A 16,685-nucleotide genomic window follows, 5' to 3' on the forward strand; every position below is an offset into this window, starting at 1 on the left:
TTTGACAGTCTTCTAACTAGAATGTTTCTAGGACTTTTAAATTTCTATTTAACTAGAGGATAAAAACAATTTTACTCTGACCTTAATTTGTATCTTTCTCGTTTTTAATATGACTGAACATTCTTTTCAGGGGTTTATTTCATGTGTTTCTTTTGGGATTTTTGATTTTGCACATCTAAATATGCCTCCTATCCTTTTTGTTGCTTTCTAGTAGACAGCAAAAGAGTCAAGTTTCTTAGTGTGGCTGTAACGCTTGCCATGGGCTTTCCCCTGCCTGTACCCATTGTATTGCCTCCCAGTGTTGTCAACTGCTCACAATTGACAAGGAACTCAGAATTGCTGCTCCACTGGGTCTCCACACATTTATTCATGCCCTTTCTTCCTTTTTCCTTCTTGATGACAGTAATATTTTACTATGTTTTAATTCAAGACATTTCCAGGACATCTTTTTCCAAACCCGTTCCTCTTAATTCTTATAAAGCAGTCTGTACAATTCTACCACTGCATACTCTTTAGGCACTTCAAGAACAAAGACTCTTTATCATTCAGGTTCCAGCACTGCTAGGGTGTTCGATTCAAGTATCATTTAGTGTCCACTGGTCACATGTTGTACATAGGATGAAGAGACATCATCCTGTAAGAAGCTACAAATAAGGATTTGAAGTTCAAGAGACCGAGATAGGGGGCTAACGATGCTGGTCGCAGCTGAGGTCATTTAAGGCAAAGGGGGCTAACATGTGTAGGGTCTAATTCACAGCGGACAGGGTGTTAGGTATTCATCGATGAACTTCACAGGGCAGCTGCTTTATACATGAGAAAACAGTCTCAGAAAGGTTAAGCAACTAGTTCAAGGTTCCACAAAGTAAACACCCACTTAAACTGGGATTAGAGTCAGTCTTTCAAGGCCCAAATTCTTCATTACACAGAGTGATGGATTCACCAAGGACAGTGGAATTGGGGAGGAAGTAGAGGAGGACTGACAGAAGAGTCAAGGGCAGCAGCTACAATCCAGAGACGGGCCTAGGAAGAACCCAGATGGGGACCGAGAGGTGGAAGGACCACCGCTGGGCACTGGTGTGCTGAGAAACAGCAGCCACTTTACTGACTCACAAAACCAAGTGATTTAAGGACTGAACGGTATCTTCTTAGCTTCCATCTGCTCGTTTGGTAACTTTGGAAACAGTAGTAAACACAGGGAGAAAATAAAATGTTGGTCACTGATGGATTACAACTAAACGCCTCCAAGCCCCATTCCCTACAAAAAAAAGAGAAAATGTTGGTGGCATGAATGTACTGGTGACTGATCAACAGATTACTCTGTCCAGAATCTGTATCAGTGCTCTCAACCTTCCTAATGCTGCAACCCTTTAACACAGCTCCTCATGTTGTGGTGACCTCCAACCAGAAAGCCATCTTGTTGCTGCCTCATAACTGTAATGTGGCTATTTTTATGAATAGTGAATGTAAACATCTGATATGTAAGATATGTTTTGTGACCCTCCAAAGGGGTCTCGTCCCACAGATTGAGAACCTCTGAAAGGGGAGACAGGGAACAAGGAAACAGCTGGGACCTGGAAGGTTCTTTTAAGTTTTAAATGTCATAGACATGGGTATGTTTAAGAACTGAAGTGGAAATCCAGCAGGGGGAGAGAGAATTCAAGATAAATCTGGATGGCCTAATGAAGCAATGAAGGATCTAAAATAAGGCTTGACAAGGTTATCCCACTGAGATGTTTCTAGCTGGAAGTGGGAGTCAAAACTGTAGTTTTCTGTGATGTGGAGAGAAAATAGGTCCGACAGACGGCTCACAGGTATCTGAAAAAAAGCGTGCCTGGAATCTAGAGACCATTTACTTGGAGTGCCAGGAGGAAAGCCGGTGCCACAGCAAGGGCCTCAGGGGCATGAGCCGCGCACTAGGATGTGCGTTCTTATGATTTTTCCTCCAGAATATCGTCCCTTTCTATGCTTAATCAGCCAAGATCTCTAAGGTTGTGTAACTGTTCCCACAGACTCTGGCAGCCCCCCCTCCCCGCCCCCGCGGGCTCTGGCTTCCAAGACTACCCGACATTCCAAAGCCAAATCAATAATAATCAAACAGTTTTGAACCTGCTTCTTTGCGGGCCGCAAAGGACAAAGTGCAAAGTGCGAACGCTCTTAGCCATTCAGTCTGGGCTCTCCCCAACTTTCCAACTTTAACATCTCCTCGTCTAGATGGACATGCGCCACCAGACATGCCTCTTTCCCTCTTTATCCTCCACGTTTCTCACTGACAGCACTGCCTCTCTAGGCTGGTGGTCTTTGGCGGTCCCAAGGACGTGCAGCCTGGGCCTCCGAGCTCCGGCTAACGCGCTGTGATCCTTCTTGGCATCTGTAACTCCTTTTCAAGAAAGGGCTCGGCATCTTCGTTTGCCAATAGACCCGCCAACAATGGCCCTTCGAACAAGGTCAGCGCCCTCAGCTCTTACTCCAGCGGTGGGCACATCAGCCATCCAGCAGACACTGGTTAAAATTTACCCAAGACAAGCATGGCAACTGCTCAGAAAGCACCCACGGGAAGATGCGCAAGGAACTCGCTTTCCCGCCAGGCGCTCAAAACTCCGCCCGCACCCGCTACGCCGCCTCAGACCGGTTGCAGCTGGATTTCTTCTGGCAGCTCAAACGCCAAATAGAATTCCTCCCCTTTTCCGGCCACAGCCAATCCCCTCAGCCTCTCGGGCTCCCGAACCTTCTCGTACTCCGATTAGCTGACAGATCTGATCTGGGGGCGGGAGCAGAGAGGCCTCCGTGGAGAGGTGGGGGAAGGAGGTGGCGGGGGCCGGACCGGGAGGCCACTGCGCAGGCGCCAAAGGAAACGGATAAACAAACAAATAAAACCCACCACCCGCAGCCCGGCCCCGTCCCCCCGCCTCCCCGGTCCCCCCCTGGGCTCCCAGCCCGCGCCAGCGTCCGGGCACGTCCCCGCGAGTGGCGCGTCGCGCGCACGTCCCCGCACTTAACCTCTGCGCGCCCGGCGCGGTGCAGGCGGCGGGGAGCGCGATCGTGCAGCCGTAGCCCGGCCGACCATGACTTGCTATCGGGGCTTCCTGCTGGGCAGCTGTCGGCGCGTGGCGGGTGGCCGGGCGGCTCTGCGGGGCACGCGCGCGGATGGGCGGCGGCACCTGGGGCACGGGCAGCCGCGCGAGCTGGCGGGCGGCGGGAGCCCGGCCGATGGCGGCTTCCGCCCCTCACGGGTGGTGGTGGTGGCGAAAACCACCCGCTACGAGTTCGAGCAGCAGCGGTACCGCTATGCCGAGCTCTCGGAGGAGGACCTGAAGCAGCTGGTGGGTCCTGGCGGGGACGGGTGGGGGTGGGGGTGCGACTGAACCCCGCGGGCCACCGGGCACCCTCAGAGCCCGACATCCTCCTTCCGATTGCCTGTGGGCCCCCCCTCGAGCGTGGGAGTGGGGCGCCCCGAGCCTGCCTTGGAGGGGCCTCTGGGACCGGGACTTGGGAAGCCACGTGTCCCTTCTCCCTCGATCCGGGAATACAGACCCTGACCGCTGAGAAGGTGAAAGTTGTTCGCCCTGTTTGCCCTGGGGTCCTCTCCCTAGGCCGCCGGGAGAAAGAAAAGTCTCATGCGTCGTGACTAGCGGCGGAGAGCGGGCCGAGGTGCCGCGGTCACACCCCCTTCACGCCCGGGGACCGAGGCCTGGCCGGGGAAAGCCTTGCTGGAATGGGGTCGCCGGTCTAGGGTCCCTGGACAGGGAGGGAGGAAAGTTGACCTGAGATGAGTAGGAAGGTCGAATAAGGGGTAGGTAAGAAGGATGGAGGGATGAGCCCTTGCCTCTGAAGTATCAGGGCCGCCGAGATACACCGTATTTGCTGTGTTTCCTGATCGCCTTGCCAGGTGTGCAAAACCATGCGTGTATGTGTGTGTGCGTTTGAGCTTTCCCGTTTTTGAAATTTTTGATTTTGTGCTACCCAGTAACTTTAGGGAAATTGTTAGCAATTTATCTAGGGGGAAAAAAACCCAAACAAAACCAAACCATTATGTGTAATTATTGACTCTAGACGTCTAAGGCATTAGAGTCACTAGTATATAACCACTATTCATGTACAAGAATAGGTAGACTGCCTATTCTAAAAACCTGGTGATGCCTATCTTTACTCTTTTTAGACATACGGGAAACAAGTTGTCAATGTTTTGCTTAGCTACTGCATCTTGTCAGTCTTGATTGACTGACAAATTAAAGAGGAGGGGTCACTTGGTAGAAGAAGGCAGTGCGCACAGTTTTCTCTTTCCCCCAAGTGTGTGAAAGTATTTGTAGAAAACTCTTGCAGTACTAGAGACAATCCGCAGTTTGCCTGGGTGGTTTGTGTCCTAGGGTGAAATGAATGCAGTGAGGTGGGGGACCCGTTGGCCAGGGCGAGTACTTCGTTTCTATTTTGGAAAAAGAGGTGTGTCTTTGTGGTTATATGCCCAACTTTGCAAGGTTCACCGTTTAGAAATTGTGAAATACCATGTATGCATAGCCCCACACAATTTTGGTCTAAGCCTTCTGGACTTAAAATAGTACACTCAAGAAAAAGAAAAACAGCTAAGGTGGATTGCTACTCAAGTGCTCAATGCAGAGGGTGGGGTTGTCGCCTGGGAGCGCAAGGCCCTGACCCTCCCCCCCCTTTTCTTTTTCTTTCTTTATTTTCTTTTTTAAACTTCTCTGGACTTCCTGAGTGAAATCAAACTTTTGAACTGTAATATTAGCTTTCAAAAGTTCATTCACCCAGTTCTTGATGGGTTGGGCTAAATCGCTTCCAAGGCCCTTTCTGGAGTCGGCGTTTTTGAAATTATCTCAAGGACTCTGGAAAACGGGTGGCATCCGAACTGAGGTTAACGCTTGCGTTTCTGAACTGGGTCGCCGCCAAGGAAATCTCATAAGATGTAGAGGTCACTGGTGTCTTTGAGTGGAGGGAAATCTCTTAGTATTTGTCTGTCACCTGGTGACGCTGTTAGAACGGGACAGCTCTGAAATATAACTGCTGGACCGGATTCACCAAGAGTCAGAGACGGAATAGATTTTGTCGCTGCAATTCCTTCCTTACTGATGGGAGCTGGTTTTGCATTGATGTCAAAGACAATATTTGCAGTGAGATTGCGTTAGGGATAGCTTGGATAGGAACAGCTGAGGGATGCCAGGCTGTGTGAAGTTCTACCATGAAATTGTAGAAGGTAGGAATGGAAAGAGTTTGACATTGCTTGATATATATATATATATATATATATAGATAGATAGATAGATAGATAGATAGATAGATAGATAGATAGCACAGGGGCGCGCATGCGCGCGCGCGCACACACACACACACACACACATATTTTGTTGGGGTAAAACTTACTAAGCTATATGAATTGGTTATAAAAGAAAATGACCAAGTGTTTGCTTCATGTCACTGGTACTTTGACTACTATGTCCGTAACATCATGATAACATGATTTTATATGAAAACGTTCTCTTTTATTACATTGGTTGCTTTTTTGTGTGTGTGTGTGCAAAATAGTTCTCTATTTGGGGTACTTTAACAAGTAACAATGCAGTGAAGTTTTCTATCGGGGAGCCTCTGGCTTTCTGATTTTGTAGAAAGGTAAAGAGTTACATGAAGTATCTTTTTAGCTGAAGAAGCATGTACAAGAACACGGTTAGATCCTTCAGCCTGGGGCGAAAGTTTGACTTTCAGTTAATTACTCTCCCTGGTAGCAATGCATTATCCTGGAGTCTCGTCTTTCTTCCTGTTGATTGGTTAGTGACTTACCTTGGGAATGGAAGACTTCAGCTGAGGGTTTTGTTCTCAAGTCTCTTGATCTTGCAAAGACATCAACCTCTATTAAAACCTATTTGTGCCATAAGAGGTGAAGCTGGTGGGAGAGGCAGAGCTAGTGACCAGACTCCTGGACAGTCGCACAGTAGACTTTAGATGCAACAAAACTGATTTGGCTAGGGTAGGGTATTCTTGCCAAAACCATACTTTGTTAGCCAAAGTAAAGGCTTTATTTAAAACACATAATTGTATGAATTCAGCTAAGAGATGCTTTCACGGGTTCTGTTCTTGCCTCAGAGGGACCGTTTTTAATGGCTTCCCTTTTTACATGCAGTAGGGTAAAGTAAGTTCACTTAATGACATGTCTTTTTGATTACAGTATTTCTGTTTATTGTCTTCATAGCTGGTTCTTAGGTGGAGATGTAATGCCTTGCTTTTGTTCCCTTTTGTTTGAAAAAAATAATATGGTGTGGCTTACGTTGTAAGTAGCTCCTGGGCAGATAATTCTTTCCCACATATGGGCAGTCGGCTGTGTAAGTAGTTACCGGATTAAAGGATGTGATCTGCTGTGCTGCCAGGGCCTGCTACGCTGAGCCTGGTGCTGTCAGATCTCCCCGCCACAGGCACCAGCGTGCTCTATCTAGGGGAGACCATCTGGCTCTTGGCTCGTCTGTGTGTCAGCACCCAGAGGTGCCGTTATTCACCCGGGAGACTTACTGACATACAAATTCCTGAGCCTTCCTGCTCAGTGTAAAGAATTCCTATACTTTGCTTCTTGGAACCATATGCCTAAAATTACTGGATCAACCCCAAAGACCTACATATATCTGTGTGTGTGTGTTTATTACCAGTTCCCTGTGTTGTCAAGGGCTTCCTAAAATTACTATGAATGAAGCCCAGAGATCTTGTCTGTCTGTCTGTCTCCGTCACCCGTTGCCTGTGTTTTTGAGTGGTTCCCAGGTGATACCCCAAGAAACACATTTCAGTACTTTTCCTAAACAAGGGCTTATTCCTTAGTATTTGTAGAACTCCGCATTTTGCCAGTCTTAAACAACTTTAATGTCCATTAGCTGTGCTGGCCATGCTGTAACAGTCTTTCCTTCTTCCTGTCACCTCTTACTCAGTTTTGGCCCCTGCAAGTAACTTGTTTGTTTCTTATGTTTCCCTTTGGTAATCACCTCTGTTTGCAACAGAACAGAGAAGGGCTTTTACTGTGCCTCACCTGAAGCTTCTCTTTCGCGTAGCGGTATTTCTCAGATTCTCACACTGAGCGTTCTCAATCTGTCATTTAACGGCACAGCTGTATCATTTCATTTTGTGCAAATGTCTTACTTAGCTCCTGGGTTGGTTAAATTGTCTGTCAAATACAACTACTGCATTAATAATCCTGTGTTCGTATATATGAGAACGTGTTCTAGAACAGAGACCTGAAAGTGGAAGAACCGAAAGGCATGTATATAGGTCTCTCTCATAGACCTCTCATGTCGCCTCTCAGAGACTGCACCCATACATGATGGCCCGCTCCGTCTCTATCCTGACTGACTGGACTTAGAATCTTCTGGAGACACTCTTCTGAGAATGTGTACCAGGGCGTATGTACCCTGAGTTGGTTAACCGAGGAACATGGGTAGCATCATGCCATCAACTAATGTCCCAGGCTGAGTCAGAAGGGAGAGAGTAGAAGCTGAGCTGAACACTGCACTCATCGCTTACTGCTTCTGGGTAGTGGACACGAAGGGAGCAGCAGCTTACACTCCAGCTGCCACCTCTGTCCCACCGGAACGGACTGTGTCCCTTTAAACCTTCATCTAGAATGAACCATTCCTTACTCAAGTTATTTATTTATTTATTTGTCATTACACACAATGTTTATTTTCCACAGTAGTGTATGAGAGTACCTACTTTTTCATCCATAGTTTATCAAACATTTGTGTCTTTGCTCACTTGGTTGAATCTGCATCATCTGTTGGTGTCTTTTAAGTTTGCAGCCCTCTTTGTTTTGTTGTTGTTGTTTTGGTAAGTTCGTTTTTTGTTTGTTTTTTTCTGTCCTCCAATTTCTGTTCATCCTTTGAGGTCAAGTTCAGACATAACCCTTTCAGAAACCCTTGAATTTGCTATATCTCTGCCTACCATTATTAAATATTAGGATGCTCTGATGAAAAATGGCGTCTGTGATTGTTTCTGCAGACTGTCAGCTGTTTAGGGGCAGGTGTTCTCCTTACCCTCCAACTGCCATTGGGATCTTGGGGAAGTGATTCTCACATCCTCCAGAATGACTTTTCACGTTTCTTCCTGAGGGTGGTACCAGCCCCCCCCCCCCCATCCTGGGCTTATCACCATCTGTCAGTATTCTATATTAGCTTGTAAGCCAGCGAGTGATTGCCAACATGGGATCTTTAAGGGAGTTTCAGGCTACAGTGTTTGAGGAACAAATTAAACAAATGATGACTTTGGGTCAGAAAAGATTTTAAGCTCTGTGGAACATAATTTTGAAAAGAGAGGCTGAGAGTATATTTCATTCCATAAATATTTGCATGAAAAAAAAGACTGACAAACAGTCTACTTTCCTCTTCTCCATCTTTGTCCCCTGGGTCGCGGCCATGATTTGCACCTTGCCTGCCCTGTGGGTTGTCAGCTAAACTGAAACAAGATTGTCCCTGAGCTTTCAAAAAGAGAAAGATTGAATGTCACAGTAGCTGACATGCCCTGATGTTTTTCAGTCTCCACTGTTAGCGGAGTTGCCTGGGAACATGTTAACTACAAGCCTGTGGCCAACCACACAGGTGCCATTGGCTTTGCTTTCCAAACCCTGGTTGCTCTTCTGTGCTCTGAAGTGTGGGAAGGAAGTTCTGCGTAGATGCAGATGTTTTGTTTATTGATGCATGTTTGTGTCATAACCAGAAAAGTTGAAGTTGACTTTATGTAACAGAAGCACATAATTTTAAATACTAGCCAGTGTGACAGTTACTTCATGCTTTAGAGAAATTATATTTTGTTTTTTCCTTGTGATGAACCAGATATGCATTGTCTAGGAAATTAGACCAAGTTTTACAACGTATTTGTATTCTAGCAAGGACAGGTCACCCAGCTGAAAGTTTTATACTTGAAGAAGTGAGAATGGTTTGGTCATTCCAAAGGAAGTTGCCTTTCTAAGATCACTGAGATGAACTAAGTCGAGTTGTGTTTAACACTTGTGAAGTGGTCATTGGTTAAATTTCTATTGCTGCCATCAAACCCAGGCCTCGTCTATGCTGTGTAGTGCTCTGCCGCTAAGCTACACTCCACAGCCACCCGCAGCCACACGGAGTGGCTTTTGTTTGTTTTTTCTTTTAAAGTAATTGGGTTGAGGCAGCTATAGGTCTGAAGTGCTGCCTCTTTCACCAAGCATGTTTGTAAAAGTCTATGTAATAAGTACTTGCCAGAGCTTCCAGATGGCTCAGTGGGGAAAGCAAGACTGAGGACCCAAGGGTGATGTCCAAGGTACACAGTGGAAGAAGAGAACCAGCTTCCTCAAGCTGTCCTCTACTTCCGCATGCATTGGTGGCACACGACCAGTAAATGCAGCTGTAACCATTGTTTCTATTTATAGAAACATGCTAGGTGTAGTTGTTATGCAGAGACGCCAGCATCCAGAAGGCCTTACAGTTGACTTAATTTGTTCTCTACATATTTTTTATTAGTGCATATGTTATTTATTTAGTGGTGTGGCACAGGCGTGACAGTCCGAGGACAGTTGGCAGAATGTTCTCTCCTTCCATCATATGGTCCAGGGTGTCAAGCTCAGGTCGTCAGGCTGAGTCAGATGTCTTTACCCTCTAAGCGGCCCAGCGGCCCAGCAGCCTGACTTAATTTGTTTGATTAGTAGCTATTTACCAGGCCTGTACTGAACCAGGCACCAAAAACCAGTATCCAGTGTTTGGGGGAAATATATTCCATGGTCTTCTAACCCTGAAGACAAAGTGGTCCGTGGACATCAGAAAAGGAGGAGACTCACTGGGAAGGATGGGGATAAGCAGGGGAAAGACCCTTGATTTATTTTATTTTGCAACTTTTAGTTTTATTTTTTTAAATATATTTTATTGATTTATTCATATTACATCTCAATTGTTATCCCATCCCTTGTATCCTCCCAGTCCTCCCTCCCTCCCATTTTCCCCCTTCTCCCCTCCCCTATGACTGTGACTGAGGGGGATTTCATCCCCCTGTATATGCTCATAGGGTATCAAGTGTCTTCTTGGTAGCCTTATGCTGTCCTTCCTCTGAGTGCCTCCATTATTTTGCAACTTTTAAATAAACTTTTTTGGGTGCCGTGTTCAGTGTTACGGTCTTCAGTTATGAAGTATTTCATGCCTGTAGGAGAGTTTCACAGTAGCAAGAGCCATGTGTAGATACAGCTTTTCCATATTTGCTCTAGAACATTTTAAAGGGACGAGGAGTTGGGCCAGAAGATACCTTGGGAGATTAACTTGAGGAACACCTCCCAGCTCCTTCTCAGAGGAGGTGTCTCCTGGCTTGGAGCTCATCCGTTAGGCCACACTGGGTGGTGGGAAGGCCAGCGATCCTTTGCCGGCCTCTGCTCCCCAGCTCTGGGGTCCTAAGTGAGGACCAGCGCGCTCAGGGTAGGATTGAATTCGGTGCTCATGCTGGTGTATGTAGCAAATGCTTTTCCAAATGATCGGTCCCTGCCCTGCTTGAGATTTGTTGGTTTGTTTTTTTGTAAGAATGGTAACTATTGGAAGCATGGCCCTGCCCACTTAGCTAGTGTCTTTCCAAGGGTGATCTCTGCCAGTTTGAAGGTGTTGGGTATATACCATTATCAGGCCAATGGTTTTATATTGATAAGACTCTCCACAGATAGATATGACAATCTTATGCATCTTTAAGATGCTGCAGTAATGATGTAGGCTTTAGGATATGCACCTGGTCTTTACAAATTTGCATTTCTTATTTGCTGTTGTTTTAAAAAGTTGTCTGTAGTGATACAAATGAATTCAATATGCAATAGTTGCTATGCAGCACTCCTCTTGGGGATAATTGTAGGTCGTTTGCAGTTGCTCTATTTTACTTTCAAAAGTCTGACTAGTGTGTGTGTGTGTGTGTGTGTGTGGGTACGTGTGTCACAGCATATAGGTGAAGGTGAGAGGACAGCTCGGTGGAGCTGGGTCCCTCCCTCCATCTTTTCATGTGGTCCGGGAATGGAACTCAGGTCCTCAGCCTTGACAGATAGCTGTCGTTGCGTGGTTCGCCATCCTGCTAGTCCACTTCTCATACTAGTAAGGACAATTCTAAGTAAAAATAAGTTTTTCACATGCATTCAATGAATGAGTCCCCTAATCTAAAAATTAGTACCAGCAGTTAGCAAGGCTTTTTGGCTCCTGGACTCACTTTGTAGACCACGCTGCCCTTGAACTCACAGTGATCTGCCTGCCTCTGCCTCCCTAAGCACTGGGATTACAGGCGTGTGCCATCACTCCAGGCACTTAGCAAGTCTTAACACTTACTTTGCCAAATTATAGAGTGAAATGATAACCTTTTGTTTTTAAGATGTTACTAATTAAGTGACAGATGGAAGAATTTGTGTGAAGAGAAGAGAACAAAGAATTAAGTTCATCTTAAAGATTTTATTTATTATTATGTATACAGTGCTCTGCTGGTATGGACACCTTCACACCAGAAGAGGGCATCAGATCACATTATAGATGGCTGTGAGCCACCATGTGGTTGCTGGGAATTGAAGTCTGGACCTCTGGAAGCGCAGCCAGTGCTCTTAACCTCTGAGCCATCTCTCCAGCCCTGACGTTCACCTTACAGCTAACAAAAACTGAGACTTTGATTCAGTCAAAAACTTTACATCGTGACTCAGTACTAATTGTAGTAAGATGTTAGCAGAAACAGTTTAATCTAATTAAGTATACTGTGTTTTATTTTCTCTTTAATTGGCATTTTGGCTGTTTCACTATAAGGTAGCAGGGCATGGTCAGTGCTCAGCCATAAACTTATTGAGGCCACCCAGGTACACTGGATGTGACAGATATTATTAAGTGTAATCCTAAGAGTTGACATTCTCTGCTAATGCTTTCCAGACCTTTTTTGGCAGTAGAATGCACTCGGCCTGGCTGTCTTCATAGCAGTGGAGTGAGTGAAGTGGATAAAGGTGTGATTTTATTTGAGTATTTGGGAATAGGATGAAGATGGCTGCTCTGGTCTTGATGGCTAGGATGGGGGCGAGAGTGTATCAGACTTGTAAGGCATTAGTTTAGAAAACCCAGACGCAGGCTTTCACCTTCAGCTCTGTGAGAGTTGATGGTGTGCAGAGCTGAAGCTGGCGGTGTGGCAGGGCATGACACAGCTTGGAAAAAGTTTTTGCACAGGAATATATAAGCTGGCTATGGAGATGAAAGTGAGAGAAGAATTCAGGGTGGCATCTGGGTTTGTTCAGGTAACTAAAGAACGGATGCTTTTATTAACGGGCATGTGACTCTCAGAGCACATGTGAGAGTGGGACGATGGAGTTGTTTAGATATTTAGGGTGAGAACTAGAACTGGGCGGAGTGCAGGGGAAGGCGTTTGAAAACTTGAGTCTATCTGTGACAGGACAGATTTCATTCCTCACCCTTACTCTGGAAGCCAGGAGCCTGGGTTGGAGATGACTCAGTGTAAGGAAGTAAGAGCTGATTAAGGAATCCAAAGGTGGAGTCGTCACGGTACCAGCAGACAGGGAGGACATAAGCAGCATGAACAGAACCGCCCTTGCACTAGGCGTCTGTGGGGAAGGGCTGTGAGGACCTAAGAGGAAAGGCAGGGTCAGTCACGTCCAACCAGACACGTCTGCGCAAGGTGGTGCTGGGGGCCTGAAAAGGTGCCACACACAATTTCCAGGCAAATTTGGGTAAGAAGTCACCTAGTTAAGTGTGTAAAAGGATTGTTGAGTTATACCTACTGACTTCTATTACCTCCCAAGATTGTGCACTTCATATGTGCTGAAATGTAATTATTGACCTTTCATGGAAATTGAAGAGTTCACTGTAATAACACTTGACTGACTGGTAAAGCAAGCTTTAAAAAGTTGTAATATGGAACATTGCAAAGTTGAGAATGAATTCTAAATTTTCCTAACTTTTTAATTGTAAACCATTTTACAATAATTCACTACGCTTGATTTTCTTCTGATTAAGGTGAGTTTGTAGGTGTTTGCAGCCATGTTATTTTCAGGGATATAGCTATCACAGTTCGTGTTTTACACTGGTGTGAGTGAGTGCTCCTTACATGGTGGCTCAGGATAGTCTAGTTGATGTTTCTAAATTAAGTAAATGTTGACCCTAAGGTAGAGGGAGTGTTTTCACAAGGGTGAAATTTGAGATAAAGACTTTGTTGCTAATCTTTATCTTAATTTCCTGCAGCCTGCTGAGAACCAGGAAGTAAGAACATAAGTTTCTTAGCCTGTTTATGTCTTTTGTTCAAGAGTGTGTGTTCATATGGTCCAACCCAAAAATTGTATCAGAAGAGCCAATATTTGGACAGGTTATTGAAGTCTGCGTTAGATACCCTTAATTTATTTCTAGCAAATAAGAAACAATACATTTGATGACAGTATTCTGAAAGATTTATTGTACATTCTAAATACTTGTCATCTCATCTTCCTGGGCTATTTGTAGTCTCCATTTAATAAGTTTGATTGGGCTCAACTACTATTTAAACAAATAATAGTTGTGTGCTCAGATATTTGCAAACATTATTTAAAATTGTAATTTCTAGCTTTGCAGAATGTTTGCTCCTACAGTGAAGTCATGTGTGTGGTGTTTCTGGAACAAAATAATATATTCCCTCTATTTCTTGGCCTCTTCTCGGTCCTAAACAGGTAGAGAGTGCTTTGCAGGCAAGTTGACGTCTTTGGCATCAGCTTATGCACGGTGGTTGCTTTTCTGAGACATGCAACCTCAGCAGCCCCTCCTCCCCCTCCTAGTGCTCCCCCAAAGGCCAAAACATGAATGAATGAATGAATGAACAAATGAATGGACGCTTGTAGTAGCCTGGTCCTGAGGGTACACTGGTGAGCAAGAGAAGACCACTGCCCTGTGTTAGGTATGTTCTAGTCAGGGGACGCAAACAGGTTTTAAAAACATACACTCATGGCAAAATCAGTGAAGGAAACTAACAGATTTTGGGATGGACTAATTGGCTCTATTCCCCCAAAAATAACTGGTGAGTGATAAGCATTTCCAGGTCTCAGCTATGTTGGGGTTAGGCTGTCATCACACATCAAGGCTGAGGAGAGCCAGGGTTAGGTTGCAGGGGGAGAGCATTCCTGCAAGTGCCAAGAAAAGAGTGGGTGACTCGGTGCTGGTTACAGCTGTGCGCTTACAGATGTGTCAGAGTGAGTGGATGTCTGTGTGGGGAGCTGAACTAGGGGGCCAGACAGAGGTCCGTGCATCTGTCTCCATAGTGGTGGTGATGAGCGTCAAGGCGTGCAAGTAATGAGCGTAAAGGCGTGCAAGTGATGAGCGTCAAGGCGTGCAAGTGATGAGCGTCAAGGCGTGCAAGTGATGAGCGTCAAGGCGTGCAAGTGATGAGTGTAAAGGTGTGCAAGTGATGAGTGTAAAAGTGTGCAAGTGATGAGCGTCAAGGTGTCAAAAGTAAAGGCGTGCAAGTGATGAGCATAAAGGTGTGCAAGTGATGAGCATCAAGGTGTGCAAGTGATGAGTGTAAAGGCGTGCAAGTGATGAGCGTCAAGGTGTGCAAGTGATGAGCGTCAAGGTGTGCAAGTGATGAGTGTAAAGGTGTGCAAGTGATGAGCGTCAAGGTGTGCAAGTGATGAGCGTCAAGGTGTGCAAGTGATGAGCGTAAAGGTGTGCAAGTGATGAGCGTAAAGGCGTGCAAGTGATGAGCGTAAAGGCGTGCAAGTGATGAGTGTCAAGGTGTGCAAGTGATGAGTGTAAAAGTGTGCAAATGATGAGCGTAAAGGTGTGCAAGTGATGAGCGTCAAGGTGTGCAAGTGATGAGCGTCAAGGTGTGCAAGTGATGAGCGTCAAGGTGTGCAAGTGATGAGTGTAAAGGTGTGCAAGTGATGAGCGTCAAGGTGTGCAAGTGATGAGTGTAAAGGCGTGCAAGTGATGAGCGTCAAGGCGTGCAAGTGATGAGCGTCAAGGTGTGCAAGTGATGAGTGTAAAGCCATGCACTGATGATGCCTGTGACTTAGTAATGGGACATGAGGATGGGGAAGAGGGGTCTCAAGTGTGACTCTAGTCTCCACTTAGGCTCTAGCTGGGGAGTCCGTAGAGTGGAAAATCAGGGCTTCACTGGAACGTATGAAAAGATGCCTGTGAGCCATCTAAAGAAAGATGCTAAGTAGGCATGTGGGCCAATTCGTGTGGAGCCCAAACTCCTTAGAGCCTAGGAAGCAATTGGGAATCCTTGTTCATACACAGACTTCCTTTAAAGCCATGGAGGGAAAGGGTAGAGAAGAGAGGCCTTTGTTCACACGGCTTGAAAGGTGGTTGAGTGAAGTTTTAGATCTGAGTAATGAGGGATAGAAACCTAAAGGTGAGCACTGTGATTTTCCTTAACCAGAAACAAGCAATTCTGGTCATTTGGTTAAAGTCAGTGAAGAGTTTTTCAGGTTACTAACTTGGCCTGGATATAATGATTTTAGTGGATAGCAATTCAGCTTGTATGGCTATCTGATATAATTTAGCACCCATCTATTAATGTTCACAATGACCAAATGTTTTCCTGTACTCTTTCTTTTGGGGTCCATACAGTACTCTTTAAATGGTAAAAAGAAAAGAAAAGCGCGTTAAAAATTTCTTAACCCTGTATTTGTAAAGACTGGTATGGTAGGCATCAAAATATGACCAGTAATCATTCTTAAGAAATAAGGTATTTGATTTTATTTTTTATAAGTGCCTTCCACATTAGTGGTATGTTTGTAATCTTGCAAAAGCAAAATACAGTTATAAAAGAGAAATACAAGCTGGGCTTGGAGGCACACACTGCACTATAAATACTTGGAGGCTGAGTAAAAAATTTAACGTTGAGGCAAGCCTCTGCTACACAGTGAGATCATGATTCAGCCAGTCCCAAAAGTAAAAATGCATATTACGTTTTTTAGTAGTTAGCTTTACTCTGTAATTAAGTAATGGTACTGTTTAGATTTTATACTGGACACATACTTTATGTTTTATTTATTTTTTGATTATTTAAGTCTTTAGAGCATTAATGGTAAGATGGATATAAAATATAATTCCAGACAACTAGGAAGAATAATGCCTGAAGACCATCGGGCTGGAAGGTACCCTTCTGCAGAGACCTTTCTAGACCTTTGTTTACACGACACAGGGCAAATTCCAGATAGGGTCCATAAATGCGAACACAGGAGCAGCGGATCCAAGTGGACTAAAGGTCAGCCAACGGCCTTCAGCAGTGACAGCTTGTCTGTGGCCTCTGGATAGCCACATGTAGTCTGGTAAAGCCATTTAAAAAGCCATATAGAAGGTGCCATTTGGAAACTGCCGGCTGCATGATTCAAAAAACCTAATGCTGTGTTTGTTACTAAAATCAAATGACGATGCTCTGAAACCTGGCCTTTAGTTTCATAGACAGCTGAATTCATAGACAGTTACTAAAATGTACCTTTACAATTGTTTATTTTATGTAGACCTTTTAAATGACATTCTATTTTGTTTTCTGTTGTTGTTGTTATTGTTGTTGTTGATTTTTCAGAGACAGGGTCTCTCTGTGTAGCCTTGGCTATCCTGGACTCGGTTTATAGACCAGGCTAGCCTTGAACTCACAATGATCTGCCTGCCTCTGCCTCCCGAGTGCTGGCATTAAAGGCGTGCGCCACCACCGCCCAGCTCAGTGGTTAAGAGCACTGACTGCTCTTCCAGAGGTCC

The 16,685-nt window shown here is 45.3% G+C and overlaps 1 protein-coding gene across 2 annotated transcripts in view; it reads left to right on the plus strand.

The window, feature by feature from the left end:
• Positions 1-2,954: 2,954 nt before the first annotated feature.
• Positions 2,955-16,685, plus strand: part of Nadk2 (NAD kinase 2, mitochondrial) — a 49,013-nt gene continuing 35,282 nt past the window's right edge. For both annotated transcript variants that reach the window (XM_051150944.1, XM_051150945.1), the window contains exon 1: positions 2,955-3,320. In XM_051150944.1, coding sequence (XP_051006901.1) covers positions 3,063-3,320 — 258 coding nt within the window. In that variant the 5' untranslated portion in view covers positions 2,955-3,062. The remainder of the gene's footprint in view (positions 3,321-16,685) is intronic.

The sequence above is a fragment of the Acomys russatus genome, chromosome 9 (assembly GCF_903995435.1).
Source record: "Acomys russatus chromosome 9, mAcoRus1.1, whole genome shotgun sequence".
Classification (NCBI taxonomy): Eukaryota; Metazoa; Chordata; class Mammalia; order Rodentia; family Muridae; genus Acomys; species Acomys russatus.